This window comes from Euphorbia lathyris, chromosome 1 (assembly GCF_963576675.1).
Source record: "Euphorbia lathyris chromosome 1, ddEupLath1.1, whole genome shotgun sequence".
NCBI classification, from domain to species: Eukaryota; Viridiplantae; Streptophyta; class Magnoliopsida; order Malpighiales; family Euphorbiaceae; genus Euphorbia; species Euphorbia lathyris.
The window spans coordinates 32,251,158-32,275,126 of NC_088910.1; the positions used below are offsets into that span (position 1 = coordinate 32,251,158).

Consider the following 23,969-nt stretch of genomic DNA (forward strand, 5'->3'; position numbering starts at 1 on the left):
AATTAATAATATCTAATACAGTTAAAAAGAGTTCTACTCATTTGTGTAAAAAGTTATATCTTTCATTATTTGAAATAGAGGTTGTATAGTTTCTCTATACCCACATCCTACATATAATATAAAAGATATATTTTCAAAAAATTAAAAATGAAAAATTTGAATAAAAATAAAATAAATTACAGTCAATTAACCAATTTTTATGTTAAAATCTGATAATAATGGTTTAATGACTTAATGAAAAAAAGAATATCATAAACTCAGAAACAAAGGATTAGTGGTTGAATCCACCAAAACCAAAATAATAAGGGCCTCACATTGAATTTTCCTAGTTATCAAATTTTAAGCCTGATACCTGTCATGTTTATAAGGATTTGTATTTTCGGATGTATATAAAGATATTAAATGAGAAAAAGAATTGTCAATTTATCTTTTAACTAGTCAAATTTTAAGCCTGATTCCTATAAATTTATCTTTTAAAATATAAAGTATAAAGTATAAAATTTAAATAATAAATAATTAAAATTAAAATTAAATGATCAGTGACTCAATCTTAGTATACGCAGAAAATTTAATTAAAAGATAATCCATTTAAATGTGTCTGATAAATCTCGAACTGAGAAACCGGACAAAATATATATATAAAAAAAAATCAAATGAAATTCAAAGTGCAGTATTTATGAAAATAATTATTATAAAAACTTTAGCCCCACATTTTTCATTTCATACACTTTATATTAAAAGATGATAAAAAAATGTTATATTAAATAAAACTCAATAATATTAATAAAAAATTTACCAAGAATTTTATAATTCACTTTACCAACTTTTTTCTCACACTACTGATAATTATTCTTTTATTGTAATAGCATAAGAATCATTAATAACTGATGTGGTTCAATTTTCAGAGTCCACGTGTTAATCTATAATTTTACAAAAACTTTAACCAAGATTAAAGGATGATCGTTTACGACGAACCTATTCTGATGTCTAAGTCAGCTTATAGAAAGGATTAGAGGATTATCATAAACAAAGCTGTAAATGTACGCTTAATATACATGAATGAATATGCTTATATGTAAAAATTTTGACTTAAAATTTCTGCTTAACACGGTCAGACATAAGCATTTAATTGTTCGTGAACTAATTTACTATTATGCCCTACCATCAAGAGAAGAGAACTTAATCCACTCTTCTTCTTCCTACTATTTTTTTTTCTTTACAATCTTTATAGTTTGATTTTATTTGAGTATTTATAATATTGTATCCAATTTATTATTTACTTCTATTTAAAAAAACACATTATAAAATTTTGTCAATATTAACCATTTGGTCATTTTATCTATATTTTTTTATATTTTTAACCGAATATATCTTAGCTTTCAGGACAGTTACAGTGCAATACAAAGTGATTATACTAATCTATTACTTTCTGTCTATCTGTTTATAACAAATATAACAGTTAAAAATGTAAAAAAATTAGATAGAAAGATGAAAGGGTTAACAGTAACAAAAGATATGGACCTTACAATGTGTTTTTCAAAATAGGATGCTTAAATAGGGTGTTAGGTAAAAAAGTAGGGGACTAATAAATTATTTACCCTATATATATAAAGGGATAAAGTTATCCAATTTAGTGTTTTATATTTTCTCGTATTAGAGTTATCAACAGATTGGTAATATTCAGCACTTAATTGTCAATATAAACCAAATAGTTTGACAGTTTAACACTTTCAGCTTTTATAATATTCAGCACTTAAAATTCAGCACTTAATTTTCAGTTTTATCAAACAGCACCTAAATTCTGAAAAAATAAGTATTCAATTTTAAGTGCTGAATATTATAAATGTTGAAATTAGTAAATGATTATGTGACTTAACTGAAATATTTAAGTTATGTTATCAAACAATCTTAAACCCATTAAGCACTTAACATATTAATTTTAAGTAAATAAAAATGGTTATCAAACAGGGTCATCTCAGGCCATGTTTGATAACAACAAAAATCACTTAAATTAATAGATTAAGTATTTATTTAGTTTAATTGTGTTTAATAATGATTTTTTATTAACCACTTAAATTATTCAATTAAGCTACGTATCACTTATTTTGATAAATCAAAATATATTAAATTAAACATTATCAACTAATATTTTTATATTCAACACTTATTTTTAATATTTATCAAATACTTACACCATTTAATAGTTCCAGCACTTAAAATTTCAGTATTTATTTTTTTCAGCACTTAATTTTTAGTTTTATCAAACAGCAAAAGTTGATTGGGTTAAGGTGAACTGTGATGGCACGTCAAAGAGTATGGGTGGGTTGATTCAGGATCATATGAGCCATTGGATGGGTGATTTTACTATGAATATCGGTTTGTTCTCGTCGGTGTTAGCTGAAATGTGGGGGTTATATCACGGTTTAATGATTGCTTGGTGTAAGGGTTTTAAACGAGTGGTGATGGAGTTGGACTCTCAATTGCTGGTACAGATAATTAATCATGAGACAAACTCGATAACTGATTTAGTTGGGTTCTGGACAAGTGTACAGAACTCATTAGGCAGGATTAGGAGGTGTCAGGGAAGTAGGAGAGGGGTGTACAAAAAGCTTTCCTGCACATGACCCTAAATTTAAAGGGCCTAATTTTTTTTATTATACAAATCTAAATAAATGTTATTAATTATTATATAAAAAATTAAGTGAATGTTAATTTATCCATAAAATTAATGTTCTAAGAGTCTTAAGGGGTCCAACTTTTTTAATTGTTATTATACAATATCTAATTTAATTATTTAATTATATTTATAGTGCTAAAAATCAAGTTAAAAGTATTTTAGTGTTTTATTTTGTGCCAATGAGGGTTGGATCGAGTGGTAAGGCGTTGAACCTCTACTTGACAGGTTTATAGTTCGATTCCCCACTCCGTTAAAATTTAGTTCTTATTGATAGGTGATCTGTAAATTCCACTGTAAACCCTAATTTTAGGATTCCCAGGTAACCCTCTTTGTAACAAAAAAAAAAAAAAAAATCATTATTTTTGAGCTATTTTTCTTTAGAGTATATTTTGGTAAAAAGAAGGTCGATAAAGGAGAGGAGTAGAAGGCACGAGTCCGGTCCGTTTTATTGCTAAGGCCATTCTATCTCATCTAGTCTTTCACATTGAACATAAAACGTGTCGGGAAATGGAAGCAGTTAGATTGCATGCAACCCCTGCATGACAACCTCCTTAACACGTGCCTTGTTTCTCTTCAACACCTTGCCTTTCCTCCACCCCTAACTTTCTTCCTCCTTTCTATAAATCAATCCATCCCCTTTCCTTCTACTTCCATCAAAACCATCTTCTCTCATATATTAATCAATGGCTGATCAGATTTCCACACAGACAAGGGGCCATCAGCCCCCCCGGTCTCACCAGGTTGTCAAAGCAGCAACCGCCGTCACTGCCGGTGGTTCCCTCCTTGTCCTTTCCGGTTTAATATTAGTTGGAACAGTCATTGGTCTGACCATAGCTACCCCATTGCTGGTCATTTTCAGCCCCGTACTTGTTCCAGCTGTAATCACAGTTGGTCTCATCATTACTGGATTCCTAGCCTCTGGCGGTTTCGGTGTTGCTGCAATTTCTGTTCTCTCCTGGATCTATAGGTACTTAATTACATTTTCTAGTGCAGTGTTTATTAAGAAAATAAATTATAATGTGTTAATTGAATAAAATGGCAGGTATGTGACCGGAAAGCATCCACCAGGGGCAGATTCTCTGGACCAGGCAAGGATGAAGCTGGCAGGGAAGGCGAGAGAGATGAAGGATAGGGCAGAACAGTTTGGACAGCAGGTGACGGGTACACAGACCTCTTAGAAGAGAGATGTAAAAATGGTGTGTGAAGTTGAAAGGAGCCATTTTATGGTTTTGGGGTTAATTTGGAATTGGTTTTGTATCTGATGCCGTTGGCTGAGTGTTTGTTTAAAATAATTTCTTTGCCTAATACAGTACCAGTGTGTGTTTAAGAGTCCTGTAATGAAGTCTAATTTCTTCGTTTTTTGGAATAATTGCATACGGCTTTTAGTTTATAATTGATACTGCAGATTAGTAGTTATTGATGTCCTTGATAGCCTGATGTGGGCTTTTATTAATACCTGATCTACAAAACAAAAAGAAGGAACGATCAGGGGATTTGATTGGATACCCTCCGATCGGATCAAGTGGAGAGCCATCCATCCAGAAATGGATGGAGAATTAAGAGAGCATTAGTTGGGTTCCAGGATCCTTTTAGTAGTCGGGTTGAGGGGAATGCCTTTGAGCTAAGGTTCCTTTATGGATCAGCCATCTTTTTTAAAGATCTATTTGGTCAGGGAATGAGGTAGTGAATCCAATTCTACATGAGCTTAATTAGGGGTATTCATGGTTCAATGGGTCAAAAAAATCCAAAAGCTATTTCATTAAAAAATAAATCCAATCTGAAGAAATCTAGAGGATTGGTTCAATGGGTGGGTCAATCCATCAAAGAAGAAATATAAGGATTGGTTCAATGGGTTAATCCATTAGCTATTTTTTTTTTTTATTGAAATATGGACTTAGTTGAACGGAAATTCCAACCAGATCTTTATCCTTGAAAAGATAAAGAACCAAATATATAAAATAAAGAACCAAATATATAAATGAAAAGAAGAGATGAAAAAAAAGTACGAAACCACATATCTTTATTAAGGGCATTATCCTTAGTAAGCAAAAGTTTGGAAGGGTATTTTACATTTGTAAATCTGAGACTAGACGTTTGTAATTAGTAAGAGCGTTCGTCACTTGATTTTCTTCACAGAATACATGGTAGACAATAACCACCTCAATATACGTCATTGAATCTAAATAATTTAATCAATGTGTTGAATCTAAACAATTTAACCAATCCATATGCATTGTCCAGGGAATGATCTGCGTACGAGCATAGAAAATTCGAATAACGTAAGTCGAGTCATTTTCAATCCAGAGACGAGTTTATCCACGTGACCTCACAATCGAAACTGTAAAAATAGTAGCTTGCAATTCCCCCATGTGTACCAAAGCACAGTCAAGGGGGAAGACAAATGATCCAAGAGGATGTCCCTAACTATTTCAAAAAACTACACCGCAACCCGCTCTATCTGAAATCAGGGAGGCATCAGTGTTAGCTTTAATCCAATCAGACGGCTGTCATCTAACTTCAATGATTCGAGGTCCTATGACGACGAGCGTTTAACCCGAGATTATGGAGAATACATAATTTCATAACAGAATTCCATACCGATCTGTTGCTGATTCTATCAGAGCTACGAATTGCAGAACAAAGATAGCGTAATTCCTCGTGAATGTTTGGTGGCTTGCTCTCAAAAATAGCAGCATTTCTTACAGACTAGATCAACCAAACAACGTTGACAAGCGCGATCTGTCAGAGGGAAAGGGCAGCGTTGACAAGCGCGATCTGTAAGAGGGAAAGGATTTATGAATTGAACTTGTGTGAGAAGACGTGTTGCAAGAGGGTCTATAGAGATCTATAATCAAGTACAAGTCTTCTACTAAATAAAGCCGATATACTAGCGGATATGCTAAGAATAGATTATGCTAAGAATAGATCAATCCAATCAAAGAAGAAATCTAAAAATTGGTAACCCATTAGCTATTTGATGAAAAAACAAGTCAATCTAATCTTAAAAAAAAGAAACTCAAGGATTGGTCCTTATAATAGCAAAGATACTGAATGAATAGAGTATTTTTTTTTTGGTATATTATATAAATCAAAATTATTTTTAATTGAACATCAAAATTCATGTATTTTTATATAAAAAATTAAAATTAATTTGGTACAAATAAATTAATATACAATTTGTGATGAAAGTTTCTTAAAACTTTCAATAGTCGGGAATTAAAATTAAATATAGAGTTTTTTTATGTGTTTTAATACTAGAATTAAATAACAATAAATATAGAGTGAGTATAATGTATTTGTTTTTTTGATATGTTTTTATACCTTTAAGAGTGGATATGATACCCTGTGAGTGAGTGACTTAAATAATAATTACGATACTTGTGTGACTGACTTAGAGATTATGACACCCTAAATAGATCATGACACCCTAAATGAGTGACTTAAATATCAATTTAAAATTAAATGTAGTGTGTATGTCTTTTTTGACATGTTTTCATAGTAATGATTTAATTAAATCTTAAGTGACTTAGGAGATCATATACCCTAAGTGAGTGACTTAGAGATCATGTGAGTGACTTATTTAAGTCACTAACAATTTAAAAGTATAGAGTGTATTTGTCGTTCTGATATTGTTTTCATATCTTAAGTGATGATTCAATTAAGTATAGAGTGTATTTGTCTTTTCTGATATGTTTTCATCCTTAAGTCATGATGATTTCGTTTGAGCTCGTGATAATGATATCCTAAGTGAGTGACTTATTTAGAGATTATGATACCCTAAGTGAGTGGCTTAAATAACAATTTCTCCTAAGTGAGTAGTTTAAATAACAATTTAAAATCAAATATAGAGTGTATTTGTCTTTTTGATATGTTTTCATACTCTAAGCTCGAGATTATGATACCCTAAGTGATAATTCCTCGCTTGAGATTATAATACGCTTAAGCTGCAATTGTCATAGATTGGGCAATCTAGTCTGTTTATTTTTTTTTTTTTTTTGCTTATGATATACTTAAGCTGCAACTAGATTGGGCAATCTAGTTTTTAATTACTTTTTTAGCATTTTGTTAAATATTCATAACTTTTGTCGGTATTTTGTCATTTTTAATAAATTAATATTTCATATGATATGTTGATTTTAATCTGTACTCAAAATTAAGAAATTAATTTACAAAAAATAAAAATCAATTTTGATTTGGTAATTAAAAATGACTTTTAGTAAGATAATTAATTAATTTTGGGTAAATTATCTAATAATATTTTATGAGATTATTTGGAGATTTTTAGAGACAAAATGTGGAGATTTTTACAGTTCAGAATTAAGAGAGGTTTTGACCAGATTCATGGGCTGAATTCAAATTTAACTAAAAATTCTGTAGAAATATTTTGGCAGATTTTTAGGATTATTTTTAGTTTCTTTTCGTATTTAAATAATTGGGTTTTCATACTAAAGTGAGACAACTTTTTTATTAAGCAGTTTTAGAATAGGTAGATCAGTAATTAGTTTTTCAGAGATTTTTATTAGTTCATAGTTTTATTTTTAGTTTATAATTTATTTTTCCTGACTTTGTAATCGACTTTGTAATCAACTTTTTTTTAAGTATTATTAGTTAGCTTAAGCTTTAGAATTAATTTTCTATTTTCTTTGTAAGCACAATTTTTTTTCAGAGTTTATTTAATAAATTTCTTTCATCTTGAGAATTAAATTCATCTTCTTCCATTCAGCCATTAACATCTGAGATAGTTTCATTTTCATACATTCAACAAATTCTCAAATTCATCCATGTTAAGTTCAGAAAGATGATCACTTGAGTCAACAGGTTTCAAAATGGATTTTTACCTTTTTATTTTTGTTTACTTTAGATCCTTCCCATGAATTCTGAATCGGTAGTATCCTAAGATACTTTATTTTTCTATCTTTAAATACAAATATTAATTCAGTTTAGCTTTCATGTTTATGAGTTTTTAATGTCCGTCTAGCATATTGATTGAGTCATTCAAAGTCCCAATATTTTTTAGGTTCATATGGTGAACCTGATCTGTTTGTTTAGACCTGAGAATATAGGTATTGACGACATCAGAATAACAGATCCAAATTTCTGAACCCTTAGATTACTGTAATAAAGGAATTGCGTACTAAGTACCCTAGGAGGATAAGTTGGTTCAATCTTTAAGTATGTCTATGCTATATTGAATTTCTCATAATCATAAATTCAATGCTGTTTGAATATTTGTTTTTATTGTATCGTATCATTTTCATTCTTGGAAATTTATGAACCGATCTGTATCACATTAGGAGTAGATTAATTTAGAAACAAACCCAAAATCTAATTTTCCACTGCCTAAATAACACTAGAAACCGAGTAGTTTGGTAGTTGTGGTATAAATCTTATGGATTCGATACATGAACTTTTCGGATTTATTACTTGATAACGATGAGGTACACTTATCCCTTAATAAGCCTTTGAGTATCAACTCGGGGCGTATCAAGTTTTTTGGCACCGTTTTCGGGGATTTATATTCCAGCAATATCGAACTAAAGGTCAAATTTGTTAGTTTAGGCATATACTTGTTTATACTATATTTGTTTATATTTATTGATTTGCAAATGTGAGTTTTGGTTGTGTTTATTATATGTCTGCACTTTTTAATCTTACTAATTGCTCTATGCTTAAGAGAAACACATAATCTTTGCACATTGTAACCATAACTACCATATACAATCTATAGCTTAGTTTGAACATGCTCATAGCTGTAGTTTTCTGATATTGTTTTGCACTTTTACAAACATCTTACTTTGATAAAACTATGGTTTAGGTTCTCACATTAAAGCTCTAAATTCTAGACCTATAATTGTGGATTTTTGAACATATCAATTGTTGTAATTTTTACTTTTGTAATTATAACTCTTACCTTATGCTGCTCTATAATCGCTCTTGTTAATATGGTTGAAAATTGTTTAGGGTATATAGCTGTAAACCAATTTCAGATTTTGTGAATCGTAATTAAACGTCTATAGTTGTAAATTGTGTTCCTTACACCATCAGTTTACTTGTTGAATAATGTCTCTAACTTATGAACTTGTGAAGTTATACTTGTTGTATAATATTCATAATTTTAGATTTTGTAAATTCTAAATTCTTGCTTTATTTACCTTTTTCAGTCTATGCATACTCGATCTAAAGGTGCATTTTGTGTCCCACTTAACATTGAGCTTGAACATTCTATTTGCAGGAGCAAACGAACTAGAAACATTCAGCCCATTGTAATGGAGAACCACAATGAGAACAGTCATGACAACTCTGAGAATGGAGCTCTAGACAACCGTTCGATGAGCGAGATTATAGCACCACACTGACACCACAACTTGGGTGGGATTGTGGCTCCCAATATCCAAGCCAACTCTTATGAAATCAAGTCAGGAATGATTCAGTTGATCCAACAATCCGGCTTGTTTGAAGGTGAGGTATAAGAAAATCCAAATGACCATATGGATAGATTTTTTTATTTGTGCTGACACCTCGAAGATGAACGGAGTTCCTCAACATCATGATATTCCTAAACACTCGTTACAGGGGCACATGGGAAATCCGCATGGGCGCACATCATGATATTCCTAAACACTCGTTAGTAAGCATCTTTTACCATGGTTTGATGCCTATTAATCGGCCTACTATAGACTCCGCTGCAGGTGGAGATCTGTTTAGAAAATCAGCTAATGCGACATATGAGATGATCAATGAGTTAGCTAGGAAGAATGTGAAGTGGCAAGATGAGAAACTTACCGGTCTGTCAAGGAAACGAGTGTTTGCCATGGAGAATCAAGAAGTGAATCCTGCTATGGCAGAGTTAAGTAAGAAAATGGACGTCCTGATGGCTAAGATGAATCTGAATCAGTACCGCCTCCCTTTTATGTGCACTGTAGCGGCGGCCATCACGGTAAATATTGTCAAATCGGCAACCCCTTCACTAGTATGGAGAACGTGAACTATGTTGGGGGGACAACAAAGGTACAATCAAAACCCCAATAACTATAACTCCTATAATAACAACTGTAGAAGACCTCAACTGTAACATCCCTAAAACCCTAACATATACATCTTCCCACATTCATATATGTTTTCATGATTGAATACATACATTTTAGATTCATCGCATTGTCATTAGAAGTTTCATATGCATAATGCGATTACCGTGCGATTAGTAGACGATTAGTGTATCGTTAAGATGTAACGATTGGTTAATTGAGTTAGGACTTAAATGAATGAATGAATGAATTCATATGTCCTAAATTGATTAAGTTACACTTTAGGAGGGCTGAATTTGAGGTTTGTGAGCAAGCACGAGGTGTCACCCCAATATTAAGACAAAATACACCTCTTCATTTGCCAAATGATGTGCACAACTCATTCTTTATCTATTCCAGCCACAATTTCGACCAAAGCTTCAGCAAAACCTTCCTTGTTCATATCCTAAACCTCTCCAAAGAAAACTCTTCCAATTTCTTCCATTTTCGAGTCAAACAAGTCAAGTTAGGAAGCATACTAGGTGATAGACACGAGTTGAATGTCATGTGAGGCAGCCATGTTGATGTAGCATTTTGAGGACCTTAGAGTCATAATTTGAGAAAGGTTAAGGCCTAACCAGAACTTGAGAAAGGTTTTGGCAATCCATTGTGTTTAGTGTGAGATAGGTTGAGTGCATTATGGTAGATGCAAATCTGGATAGTCTGTTTTTTGGCTGGAAATAAGACAGAATCATTTTGCATGCCATATATTGTGTAGAAGTGATATTAAAGTGAATTTTGGATATGTTATACCCATATATGTCTAGTTTCAGTAGGTTCAAGAATCAGGGCATTTGGATTAATATAGAGAATTGTCATATGGTAACTCTAACCAGAATGTGTTAAGGCCTCCTAGTGGATTCATTAATGAGCACATGGAACAAGAGCTTGGAATGCCCCCGTACCAGCAGCAAGCTCAAGCTACTACACAACCTTCTGCTCCCAAGATGAAATGTTGATTATTCTGAAGGAGATGTCATCTCGGCTTGCAAATAATAAAGCCTTCTACAAAGATTTGAGCAATCAAGTGGCTCAGATGAACTGGGAAATGCAAGAAAGGTCCCAAATTTGTCTCCCAAGCACCACAGAAAAGAACCTGAAGATCCTAAGGAAAGAGTAGGTAGAGGGGGTAAGATAGCCGGTTTGTCCCGACTTTGAATAAATTGTTAAGATTATTCATTTTGGTTTAATTTAATCTTTTTTCTTTGATATTTTCTTTATTCGTCTTTTTAGTTTATTTTACTTTCAGTATAAAAAAAAAATCCCAAAAAATCTGAGTTGAGAGGCAGCCCCTCAGCTCGATGAGCTGAGCTCGGGAGTCACTATGTGAATTCCGAATTTTTGTACCTAAATATCCAAAATAAAAAAAATAAAAACTTTTTTTTTTCAGAAATTAAATGTTGATTTCTTTTTTACACTTTTACCCCCCTATCTTCTCATTCATCCATACTTCATTCTCTCTCTCATCTTGATCTTCAACAACCCTAAACCCCAGATCTTAAATCTTCCACCAAAATCAACATTTGAGATATGGTTTTTTTACTAATTTTTTTATTTTATACATGTTTCTAACTCTAGTTTTTCAATTTATACTCTCTAATCCGTTCTTTGTAGAAAACCTAACTTTTACCCTTTTTCAATTTATGCTTTTCCTTACATGTTTTTGTTAATCTCTTGTTTATTTGTTCTATAATATATAATTCTAACATGTTTTGGTTAAAATGTATGCCCTCTAACTGTGATTTTTTTGCAAACCTTTAATTTTGGGTATTTACACTTTTGTGTTTTTAGGCTAAGTTATTGTAATCTTGCATAAATCTAACCTCTAATGTTAAAATATACTTTATAGTCCTTAATTTTTGCAATTAGTTATATCTTTTTGGTTTATGTTTTGTAAAGTTTGAGCTAACTTTCAATTATTCACTTTAAATTAGGAAGCTAACTTTAAATTGTGTAAATTTTGAATTTTATCACTATTTTTTCCCCCAATTGGTGTTCTTCCTTTAATTTGTAGTGAATATGGGATGAAAGAAAGGTGCCTCAAAAGAAAAGGGTAAGAAAATTGGAGACGAGGGAGGTAATTTCAACCAGGAGGTAGATTTTATTCATTTCTTAAATATAGTATCCCTTTTGACTTTAACTTGTGAGAGCATCTCCAATAGGGTGACATGACTCTTTAAATTGTTAAATTTAGCTAGCCATATAGAGACACTGGATTTTATAGGAAGGGCCGGGTCTTCCAACTCTAAAAAATACCTTCCACTCAAATACTGACACATGTATAAATTATCAATTAAAAAACATTTTTATATATTCTTTTATAATCATTTTTATCTAATTAATTAAGGACTCACAGCTCTCCTCTTCTTCCTTATTTCGTTGACGCAACCCCTTCCACCGACGCCCTTCTCCATCTCCTGTCACCCTTCTTCAACCGATCTCCGCCGCTGATCTCCGAGGTCGATATCTGCCGCCGACTCGAATAGTATCAATTTGAAAGAATACATCAAACGTGGTGTCTATACTACGTCTCCCAAGCTTAAATACATAAACGAAATCATGATACTGATAAATGGCTTGTTCATGGCATCCAAATTCCAAATCCAATTAGGAAATCATGTTACTGATAAGTGATAAGTGGCTTGTTTCTTAATTAGTACAAATCTTATTAAAAATTCTAGAATAGTTGGACTTCTCAAAAGGAAGGTACTTGCATCACATGCACTTTTGATTTCATTTCACAGGTCGATGTCCTGCTTATTTTTAAGGGGTTAATAATGTAATAGATATGGATCGTTCGTCACACCAATCATCAAGCTGTGCAGCCTAAAATTAAACAACAACAAGAAGAAGGCTCGACGGAAATTGGTGGTGGAGATCAGATGCAGGAGGACGTCGGTGGAAAGAAATAAGGAAGAAGAAGAAGGCTACGATTCTGCAATTAATGAGATAAAAATGTTTTTTAATTGATAATTTGGATATGTGTCAGTATTTGAGTGGAAGGTATTTTTTAGAGTTGGAAGATCCGGACCCTCCTATAAAATTCTATAGAAGGTGACTATTCCAATAAGATGATATGACTCTCTAAAATAAATAGCTAGTTATTTTCACTAGTTAAATGTGGCTAGTCTCTTTGACTAGCTATTTCTATTTTTTATTCATTCTTTCTCTTTCTTCTTTGTATATTTTTTCTACTTTTTCTTTTTTTCTTTAAATTTAATTACTTTAATGATAAAATAATCAAATAGAGAGTTAAATAGCTAGCATGGTTGGAGCAAAACATAAATTTGGTTAGCTAAATTTGACTAAACTAATATTTTATATTATTTTAAAGAGTCAAATAGCTAGATGCTCTAAGGAAGAAGGGGACAAATTTAAATATTTCTCTAGTATGTCCACTGCCTCATGCATATATTTGATTTAGCCTATTTAGTTACTCTAAGAGTTGATAAGGATGTTAAGGGTTTTAAGGTTTTCTAACTGGCCACAAAGAAAATGATTGTTTATGATAGCATCACTTTGGAATCTATATATAATATAAAACAGTAACGATGGAGCTGAGGTGTCACTTCCTCCTTTTTTACTGATAAAAAATATAATATAAAATATAATATATTAACTTTAGTTATATTATTATATTTATTTATAAAAAGGGTATTTTATCCGTATTATATCTAAGAGTTCTACAGAACTTAAATTAATCCCTAAAATCTCTCTAATTCCCTACATATCTATATCTAAAAGTTCTACATAATTTAAATTAATCCCTAAAATCTCTCTAATTCTCTACATATCTATATATAATATAAAACAGTAACGATGGAGCTGAGGTGTCACTTCCTCCTTTTTTACTGATAAAAAAATATAATATATTAACTTTAGTTATATTATTATATTTATTTATAAAAAGATTATTTTATCCGTACTATATCTAAGACTTCTACAGAATTTAAATTAATCCCTAAAATCTCTCTAATTCTCTGCATATCTATATCTAAGAGTTCTACATAATTTAAATTAATCCCTAAAATCTCTCTAATTCTCTCCATATATATATATAATATAAAATAGTAAAGATTGAGCTGATGTGTCACTTCCTCCTTTTTTACTGATAAAAAACATAATATAATATATAATATATTAATTTTAATTAAATTATTAGATTTATCTATTAAAAAACATTATTTAAGGTAAATGTGAAAATAAAATAATAATATTTAAGTTATATAGCACCTTTATATCATTAATTGTAATTATTAGATTATATTTTTGTTAATATTTATATGTTAAGATGAATCCGTGCATCGCACGGGTCAAAAACTAGTTCTTTAAGAAAATGATTGCTTATGATAGCATCACTTTGGAATTCTTTAGAGCATCTCCAACAGGTTGCTCTAAAGATTGCTCTAAAGAGTGCTAAAAATTGATACATGTAAAATACAATATTTTATTAATTTAGTAATCCACATCACTCCTGGTAACTTTTATTTAAAAATATTCCAATAGTAAAGCAACTTTAAAAGTTGTCACAATGACCCCACAAATCATTACTTAATATATAATTTATTTAATTATAAATATTTTTAACCAATAGTGAAATGAGAGAGAAATTCATCAAAAAGATGAACCAATAGTATTCAAGTAAATCAACTTTTTTATATTAAAAAATATTTAGCAACCTTACTTCAAGGTTGACAAAAATTGGTAACCTCTTAACAACTTTTTTAGCATCGCACCTTCACTTCAATAATAGATATCCTTTGAAAATTGACAAACTAAATGTCACATCAATTTAACACTGTTTTAAGTACTCTTTAACGGAGATGCTCTTAATAACCTAAAAAGGGATAATAAAATGAATGGTTGAACTTATTCATTTAGTTTAAAGGATTAGTTTTTCAATAGCAAACACGAAAATTGGATAGCTGCTGTAGAAAATGAAAGTGGCTCTATACTTTATTGGCTCAAAAAAATGGGTCCCGCACCAAGCATAGCATGAACTAACTGGGCGTAATGATTTCATTCCTAATATTAGAACAAACCAAAGAGGAAGAGAGAGAGGAAGGAGAAGAAGAAGCCGAATACCACCGGGAGAAAGAAGAAGGCAGGAGTCCGGTCCGTTTGATTGCTAAGGGCGTTCCATCTCATGTAAGTCTTTCAAATTGAACAATAAAACGTGTCGGGAAATGAAAGCAATTAGATTGCATGCATGACAACCTCCTTAACACGTGCCTTGTTTCTCTTCAACACCTTGCTACCTTTCCTCCACTTTCCCCTTTCTATAAATCACTCCCTCCTCTTTCCTTCTACTTCCATCAAACCCATCTTCTTCCTCCTCCTCCTCATATATTAATCAATGGCTGATCAGATTTCTACACAGACAAGGGACCAACAGCCCCCGTCTTACCAGGTTGTCAAAGCAGCAACCGCCGTGACTGCCGGTGGTTCCCTCCTTGTCCTTTCCGGTTTAGTATTAGTTGGAACTGTCATTGGTCTGACCATAGCTACCCCATTGCTCGTCATTTTCAGCCCTGTACTTGTTCCGGCTGTAATCACAGTTGGTCTCATCATTACTGGGTTCTTGGCCTCCGGCGGTTTCGGTGTTGCTGCAATTTCTGTTCTCTCCTGGATCTATAGGTACTTTAACTTAATTACATTTATGCACAAATGAAGAAATTAATTTATAATGTGTTGATTTAATAAAATGACAGGTATGTGACTGGAAAGAAACCACCAGGGGCAGAGAGTTTGGACCAGGCAAGGCTGAAGCTGGCAGGGAAGGCGAGAGAGATGAAGGATAGGGCAGAAGAGGTTGGACAACAAGTGAGGCGTGCACACATCCCTTAGAAGAGATGTAAAAATGGCGTGTGAAGTTGAAAGGAGCCATTTTATGGTTTTGGGGTTAATTTGGAATTGGTTTTGTATCTGATGCCGTTGGCTGAGTGTTTGTTTAAAATAACTTCTTCGCCTAATACAGTAACAGTGTGTGATTAAGAGTCTTGTAATGAAGTCTAATTTCTTCGTTTTCTGGAATAATTGCGTACGGCTTTTAGTTTATAATTGATACTCCAGATTAGTAGTTATTGATTTCCTCTATAGCTAATAGTTGGGGGGAATGCTTTTGAGCTAAGGTTCATTTGATGGATAAGCCATATTGTTTAAAGATCTATTTGGTTAGAGAATTGAGGTTGTGAATCTAATTTTACATCAGCTTAGGGGTATTCATGGTTCAATATTTGATTAAAAAATCAATCCAATCCTAAGAAATCTAAAGGATTGGTTCAATGGGTGGGTCAATCCATCAAAGAAGAAATCTAAGGATTGGTTCAATGGGTCAATCCAATCAAAGAAGAAATCTAAGAATTGGTTCATAACCCGTTAGCTATTTGATAAAAAAAACAAGTCAACCCAAACTAATAAAAAGAGAAATTTTAGGATTGGTCCTTTATAATAACAAGGATACTTCATATAGTCATATTTTATATATATCAAAATTATTTTTAATTAAACATGAAAATTTCATATATTTTTTGTATCCAAAATTAAAATTAATTTGATAGAACTAAATTAATATACAATTTTCAATAATCACAATTAAATAATAATTTAAAATTATGTATCTCTTTATGGAGAAAGAGTTCGAGAATCTAGGATTGGGGGAAACAGAGCATGATGCGTTCGACATAGCAGGGGCCAAGGAACAGCAGGTGGAAAGGGCGAATGGGCTCACCGTTGTTGGCCGGTTTTTGTCTGATAGCGGCGTTGTGGAGGCCGGGCCGTCAAGTTGCCATAAACGAACTGGATGGCAACCTCTTCAGCTTCGAATTTTTCCATGAGGTAGACAAGGAAAGGGTCATTGCGGGAGGCCCGTGGTCAATTGACAATTACATGCTGGTGCTAAGCGATTGGAAGCCAGGGGTACTTGCAGAAGATGTGCCTCTTTTCGAAGTACCAAATCTGGGTCTGTATCTATAACCTCCCTCCAGGCACTATGTCTGAGGTCATAGGAAGGCAGATCGGGAACTTCAGTGAATATGGCGAGAACAATAACGCCAGTGTCAGGCGTCAGTTCATGCGCATTAGAGTGATTATTGATGCAAGACAACCTCTAAAGCGCTACAAAAAAATCGGCAAAGCGGACTCAGGGTTATCATATATTCATTTCAAGTATGAGAGACTATCTCATTTTTGCTACATATGTGGGATGTTAGGGCATACCGACAGGTACTGTGAAGTGCTGTTCCGAGTGTCCAAAGCGAGCATCACCAGAGAATGGGGTGAATGGCTCAAAGCGCCTTTAAGAAGGAGCAGTGAGAGTGCAGGGGATAGATGGCTGAGAGAACCAAGTTGTGGAAGTGGTAGTGGGTCCGGAGGGTTGAAAAGAGGGGAGGATGCATCAAAGCTCCCAGCGTTCCTAACAGCAAGCAAACAGTATGGCAGTGGTTTAAAAACTAGCTTTCAACAGAACCATGGAGGGGGTAGGGGCAAAGGGGTGGAGACAAACAAACCCATCGCAGCAGGTAGAGTGTTGCAGCCTATTACTATTTCAGAGATCACCAACTAGGATGTGGACATGAATAATGAGGAGGAGGATGAGTTTGAACTGCTGGATGAAAGGAAAAGGAGAAGGGGAGCGGCGGACAGTGCGTCAAAGGAAAGTTCAGAGGGGACACTTCCTTCCGTATCAAAGGATCAAGTGCCACCTATTAATCTTGAATCGGCGAGGCCTGAAGATCAGGCCCGCCAGCACCAATGAGTTGCCTAAGTTGGAACTGTAGGGGACTGGGAAACACCCGTGCAGTTCGTTCACTAGGAGGGCTTCTGAGGATCCACAAGCCCTCCATTGTTTTCCTAATTGAGACATTGGTGAGTAAAACGAAGATTGATAGTATTCGAAGAAAGTTTGGTTTTAGTGGTAGCTTTGCAGTTGATTGTCAGCGAAGGAGCGGAGGGTTAGCCGTTTTTTGGGAAGAGTCAGTTGATCTCCAAATCGTAGGGTTTTCTAATCACCACATTGATATGACAATCCGAGATGCAGTGAATGGTAATTGGCGGCTAGTCGGGTTTTACGGTTACGCAGATAGGGGACAACATCAGGCATCCTGGAGATTGTTGGAAGTCATCAGTGCTGTTTCTTCATTACCGAAAGTGGTTCTGGGAACTTCAATTGTGTCCTAAGCCAGGAGGAAAAGAGAGGGGGGCCAGAGTACCCTAGGCATCTAATCAGGCAATTCGCGGACATCATTGAAACAGCAGATATTTTTGACCTTGAGCTTCAAGGAAGCCCTTTTACATGGGAAAGGGGTAAAGGTACGCAGCATTGGGTTCAAGAGAAGCTAGACAGAGGGCTCGCCTCTACAAGTTGGGTACAAAAGTTTCCTGAGTATACACTACACAACCTCATCTCTGATTACTCTGATCACACACCACTTCTTTTGACTACCTTTAACCCGAAAAGACAACATCGCCGGGTCAGTTTCAGATTTGAGATGGCGTGGCTCCAGGAACAGGATTTTGTGAAGCTGGTTAGAGAATCGTGGGCGGGATGTGGTAGAAGAGAAGTTTGCTCTAAGTTGTCGGCATGTTCAGCGTCGATGGAGCAGTGGGGTAGGGGCTTTAAACGTCGGTTTACACAAAAAATCGACAGAGCCAGGAAGTTATTGTTGTTCTTGAAAGATAAGGAAGATGAGGATTCTGTCAAACGTTTCCTCGCAGTCAAGAAACAATTAAGCTTTCTGCTGGAACAAGAAGAAGCATACTGGAGGCAGAGGGCCAAGGCTTTCTGGCTAAGAGGAGGGGATTCCAATTCCAAGTTCTTCCATGCAAGTGTGAATGCTCGAAAACGCCAGAATAAAATCAGTGGTTTGCTGGATGAAGGGGGTAACAGGGTTGAGGATGATGTCGGGATTCAAGGGATTGCAGCTGGGTACTTTCAAAACCTCTTCAGTAAAGCCCAGGTTTCTTCATTAGACTTACTTAACTCTCTCCCTCCTGAAATTTCTGATAATATGAATGAGGCACTTACTGCCCCTTTTTCCTTTGAGGAATTTAAACGAGCCACATTTCAAATGCACCCGGATAAGTCACCAGGCCCGGATGGCTTAAGCCCGGGGTTTTTTCAACACTTCTGGCCCGAAATTGGAATGGAAATTTTCAGTGCCTGTAATTTGTGGTTGCAAAGGAAATCCTTTCCTGAGCATCTGAATGACACAATTATTGTCTTAATCCCTAAGTGCGAGAACCCTGACAAGATGTCCAATTTAAGACCTATTTCACTATGCAATGTTTTGTACAAAATTATTGCAAAGGTCCTTGCCAATAGGCTTAAATGTATCCTTCCCAAAGTAATATCTGAGTGTCAAGCAGCTTTTATCCCTGGGAGATCTCTGGTTGATTGTGTGCAGGTGGCTTTCGAGACCCTTCACAATATGCAGAAAAGGGACAGAAACAAGGAGGGTGAAGTAGCCTTGAAAATTGACATTAGCAAGGCCTATGATAGGGTGGATTGGGAATTCCTGAAGGGAGTTATGGTGAAGTTGGGCTTTAATAGCACCTGGATTGACTGGATCATGATGTGTATCACTACTGTTTCATACTCGGTGGCTATTAATGGTTCGTTAGTAGGCCCAATTATTCCTGGTAGAGGAATTAGACAGGGAGACCCACTTTCGCCTTACCTATTCATACTATGTGCAGAGGTCCTGTCAAATTTGCTAGTAAAAGTTGAAACGGAGGGAAGGATAAAAGGCGTTGCAGTCTGCAGAGGTGCACCTAGTGTGTCCCATCTATTTTTTGCTGATGATAGTTTTCTGTTTTTCAGGGCTACAGTTGCTGAAGGACAGGCGATTGCCGAAATCCTTAAGGATTATGCAATTGCTTCAGGCCAACATATCAATTTTGAAAAGTCTGGCATCTTCTTTAGCAGACATGTGGGCAATGAGGATCGTGAGGCCATTAGCAATCTGTTGCAGGTGCATTCCCCACTCGACACAGGCCGTTATCTCGGGCTTCCATCCCTAATCGGCAAGTCTAAGAGAGCGGTCTTCGAGTTCCTTAAGGAACGTCTGAGGAAAAGGTTCAGTAGTTGGAGTTTTCGCTTCCTGTCTACAGCCGGTAAAGAAGTTCTGTTGAAATCAGTAGCGCAAGCACTGCCTACGTTTTGTATGAGTACGTTTCTTCTACCCAAAACACTTTGTGATGAGCTACAAAGGATGATGAACTCCTTTTGGTGGGGTAAAAAAGATAATGGTAATAGGAAAATTCACTGGGCAGAATGGGAAAGAATGTGTATTGCAAAGGATAAAGGAGGATTGGGGTTTAGGGAGCTTCATGATTTCAACCTTGCACTGCTAGGAAAGCAGGGATGGAAATTATTACACAATCCCCACACACTTGTAAGCAGGATTTTCAAAGCTAGATACTACCCGAGGGTCGCTTTTCTTTCCTCCAAATTGGGACACAATCCCAGCTATATTTGGAGGAGTGTGTGGAAATCTATTGAGGTATTAAAGACGAGATTACGATGGAAGATTGGGAGAGGAGACACAATCAGAGTAGGGATTGATCCATTGCTCGTAGATAATGAGGGGTTTAAGGTGGCGGAGGCGAGAGATGAGATGCCAGCTCAGACCACAGTAAGGGACTTGTTCCTACCTATGAGCAGGGCATGGGATCAGGCAAAAGTAAGTGCATGGTTTGGGGTTAGGGACGCTGCTGTTATTAGTAGAATGTTCATTCCGATGATAGAACAGGAGGATCAGTTGATATGGCACTTCTCAAAAGATGGGCGATATTCGTCGAAGTCGGGGTATAAAGCTCTTGAAAAAATTCGAAGTAACAACAGGTCTTCTGTAGCCTGGAGGAGATTTTGGGGACTCTCTCTTCCCCCTAAAATTAAGCTCTTTATTTGGAAGCTGTGTATGAATTTTTTGCCAACTAGAAGTAATTTATGTGCTAGATTTGTACCTATTGCTGCTGTGTGTCCGATGTGTAATGTTGAAACTGAGACGAACGGGCACCTGTTTACTGATTGCGAGTACGCCTACAAGTGCTGGGAAGAAACTGAAGGAATCTGGCCGGTTAATGTGGAAGGATCTGTAGTAGGATGGCTTGGTGATATCTGTTCTTTAGAGCCGGATGAGAAGCTGGTCACTATAGTTGTAACGCTATGGACGATCTGGTGTCAGCGGAACAATGTGGTTTGGAGTGTAGTGCTGACAGGAGCGAGAGTGGCGCTGGGCATCTCGTTCTGATTCCTATGGGACTGGAGGGAAGCGCGGAACAAGAAGGAAGGAAGGGTGGGGTTTGACAGTAATAACGTAGAAGGAATTGCAAACCCAGGTATGAGGCGCTCGCGTGATGCATCTGGACTTGAACCTGCAGGTAACGTCATAAATCCTGTAAGAATTGCTGCTGTTTTTCATGCTGATAGACCGAGTAGAACGGAGGCTGAGGATGGTACTGAGGCGGTAGAAAATGAGGTTCAGCAGCAAAACTCAGACGCGGGTATAAGTGGCACACGGTGTAGACCTGTTGCAAGCAATTCAGGCATTGAAAGTGGTACTGGGGACAGGTTTCTGATAAACAGCAGCAGACGTAGATGGAAACGACCCCCTCGAGGGAGACTAAAATGCAATATAGACACCGCACTATGGGAAAACGAAGGTGTATGTGGAGCAGGAGCTATCATAAGAAAGGAAGATGGGTCTTTCTATGCACTTTTCAGCTCGCAAAACCCTTGTCGAGTCGAACCAAAGACAGCAGAAGCAATCGCCCTAAGAGAAAGTATGAGATGGGTTCGAGCTATGGGGTTGCGGAATGTTAGTTTTGAAGTCGACGCGAAAACCGTGGTGGACGACTTATACTCTCAAACGGTCAGTATCAATGAATATGGAGATTTGATCCAGGAATGCCGGATCATGCTAAACAACCAAGTAGATTACAAGGTTGATTTTGTTCCTAGGTTAGCCAACGGAGTTGTGCATGCTATTGCTCGCAACGCTAGATTACACGCTAACACATTTGTTTCATTTATTGAGCCACATTGGCTTAACAATTTGTTATGTTCAGATCTTGAAAGTTAATAAAGTTCTATTTCTCTCAAAAAAAAAAAAAAATGCATCTCTTTATGGATTTAAATAAATAACAATTTAAATTTAGTATCTTAGTATATTAGAAACATTCAGTTTTTCATTTAACACTTTTCATACATATTTTTAACACTTTTTATATATATTTTGATACGTATAATACAGATCCATATATATTATAAGAAGTTTTAATTACCGAATGAAAGATTGGGTGCTTAATATAAAAACTTCTTCCTATAGAATGTGTTTGTCACTACAACAAATATCTAATATTGTGACGAAAATTCGTCTGACAAAATAATTTTTGTCACAATTAATGTACTAATTGTGACAAAAAAATAATTAGTAAAAAAATGTGAAAATTCCAAACAAAATTATGACAAAATAATGTTTCGTCCAAATATTTATCACAATAAAGCATCAGTCAATGAATATTATGACAAAAAAAAATTGTCACATATTTTTGTCATAAATATATAAGGTTGTGACAAAAATTCATACGTAAAAATAATTTTTTTATCACAATTAATGTATTTATTGTGATCAAATAATAATTAGTAAGAAAAGGTAAAAAAAACAAAAGAAATAGTGAGAAAAAAATATTTTGTTGAAATATTTATCACAAGAAAGTAGAACTTAATACGTATTATGATAAAAACAAATTGCCACGTCGTTTTTGTCATAAATATATAAAGATGTAACGAAACATCCGTACGATAAAATAACTGTTTTTGCAATTAATGTACTTATTATGACAAAATTACAATTAGTAAAAAAATGAAAAAACAAAACCAAATATTTATCAAAATATTTTGTGACAATAAGTCATGGCCTAGTAAATATTATGATAGAAGTACGTGGTCACACTTTTTATTATATATATATATATATATATATATATATATATATATATATATATATATATAATGTTGTAACATAAATTCAGATTAGAATTTGTCACGCTTGATATATTTGTTATGATAAAAAGATTTTATCACATTTTTGCTGTCATAAGTAATTATCACTAGATAATTAATGTGACTAGTATATTTTCATAATAAAAGTGTTGTCACTATATGATTTATGTTTGATTTTGTAACAAAAGAAAAATTACCAAAATAAATAATAAATTGATAAATGTTTTTTATCACAATAAAGTAGTATATAATAATTAGACTAATCTATTGTTTCGGAAATCAATTTACAAATTTTCATATTTATTTGGGGATTAGAATGTGTCAGAGATTAATATAAGATATACGATTAAGCCTTAATCATCTTGAGCTTTTAGTTCAAACGGTTCCATGACATGGTATTAGAGTTGCTTGGACCAAACGATCGAGGGTTCGAGTCCTGGCAACCTCATAAATTTGTAGAATTAAAAACACATAGAGGATTGGGCCTGTGTTGTACACGCTGCAAGCCCAATGGGTATTTGCATGTGAGAGTGTGCCAGAGATTAATATAAAACGCTAATCATAACATAGCGGGTTGGGCCTGTGTTGTACATGCTGCAAGCCTAATGGGCATTGGCGTATGGAGGTGTGTATGTAACATTTTTCTTACTACGTTATGTAGTCACAATAAATCATATTTCACGGTTATTTAAATTTTGTCATAATAGCTAGATTAATGACAAATTATAGTTGTAACAATAATTAAAAATTAATTATGAGGTAATACAATTTTGTCACTAAAAACTTATTAAGACGGGCTTATTATGATTAGGATGGTGACAAAACACTTTGTAACAAGAAGTTTCTTATGACAAAAATATAACTTATTTTGACAAATTAAATTGTCGCAACAAGCTTGAATTCTTGTAGTGTGTTCTCATGGAGTGATTTGTCTTTTTTATGTGTATTTGTCTTTTATATATATATATTGATATGTTTTTACACTCTAATAAGTGATGATCCCCATCCGAACCAATCAGAATTATGATATACTTTAAGTTGCAACTATCATGCAATGCAATTCAGTTTGTCATCGTGTGAGTGAAAATCAAAGTCATTATTATTTTTTTAAAGCAAACTCATAACTTTATTACGAACTATTAGAGATGTTCCTAATTAGGCTGTTACTGAGAGAGACATTCATAATTAGATTGTCTTTGAGAATTATAGAAAAAAAAATGAA

At 34.4% G+C, this 23,969-nt stretch overlaps 2 protein-coding genes across 2 annotated transcripts; both read left to right on the forward strand.

The window, feature by feature from the left end:
* The first annotated feature begins 3,319 nt into the window (after positions 1-3,319).
* On the forward strand, positions 3,320-4,070 carry LOC136227069 (oleosin Cor a 13-like). Its single transcript, XM_066015791.1, has 2 exons — positions 3,320-3,644; positions 3,720-4,070. Exons 1-2 carry the CDS (start codon positions 3,361-3,363, stop codon positions 3,853-3,855), a joined length of 420 nt encoding a protein of 139 aa, XP_065871863.1. The 5' UTR covers positions 3,320-3,360; the 3' UTR covers positions 3,856-4,070.
* A 10,984-nt stretch (positions 4,071-15,054) lies between these two features.
* Positions 15,055-15,777, forward strand: LOC136227631 (oleosin 1-like). The gene is made up of 2 exons (XM_066016382.1): positions 15,055-15,378; positions 15,453-15,777. The coding sequence occupies exons 1-2, from the start codon at positions 15,098-15,100 to the stop codon at positions 15,586-15,588; spliced, it is 417 nt and encodes a 138-aa protein (XP_065872454.1). The 5' UTR covers positions 15,055-15,097; the 3' UTR covers positions 15,589-15,777.
* The last annotated feature ends 8,192 nt before the right edge of the window (positions 15,778-23,969 follow it).

What these genes read in the sequence shown, in the direction of transcription:
- LOC136227069 (XM_066015791.1), top strand. Translation starts at nt 3,361, where the DNA reads ATGGCTGATCAGATTTCCACACAGACAAGGGGCCATCAGCCCCCCCGG. An exon ending in GTTCTCTCCTGGATCTATAG is followed by an intron (nt 3,645 to 3,719) that starts GTACTTAATTAC and finishes ATAAAATGGCAG; the next exon opens with GTATGTGACCGGAAAGCATC.
- LOC136227631 (XM_066016382.1), top strand. Translation starts at nt 15,098, where the DNA reads ATGGCTGATCAGATTTCTACACAGACAAGGGACCAACAGCCCCCGTCT. An exon ending in GTTCTCTCCTGGATCTATAG is followed by an intron (nt 15,379 to 15,452) that starts GTACTTTAACTT and finishes ATAAAATGACAG; the next exon opens with GTATGTGACTGGAAAGAAAC.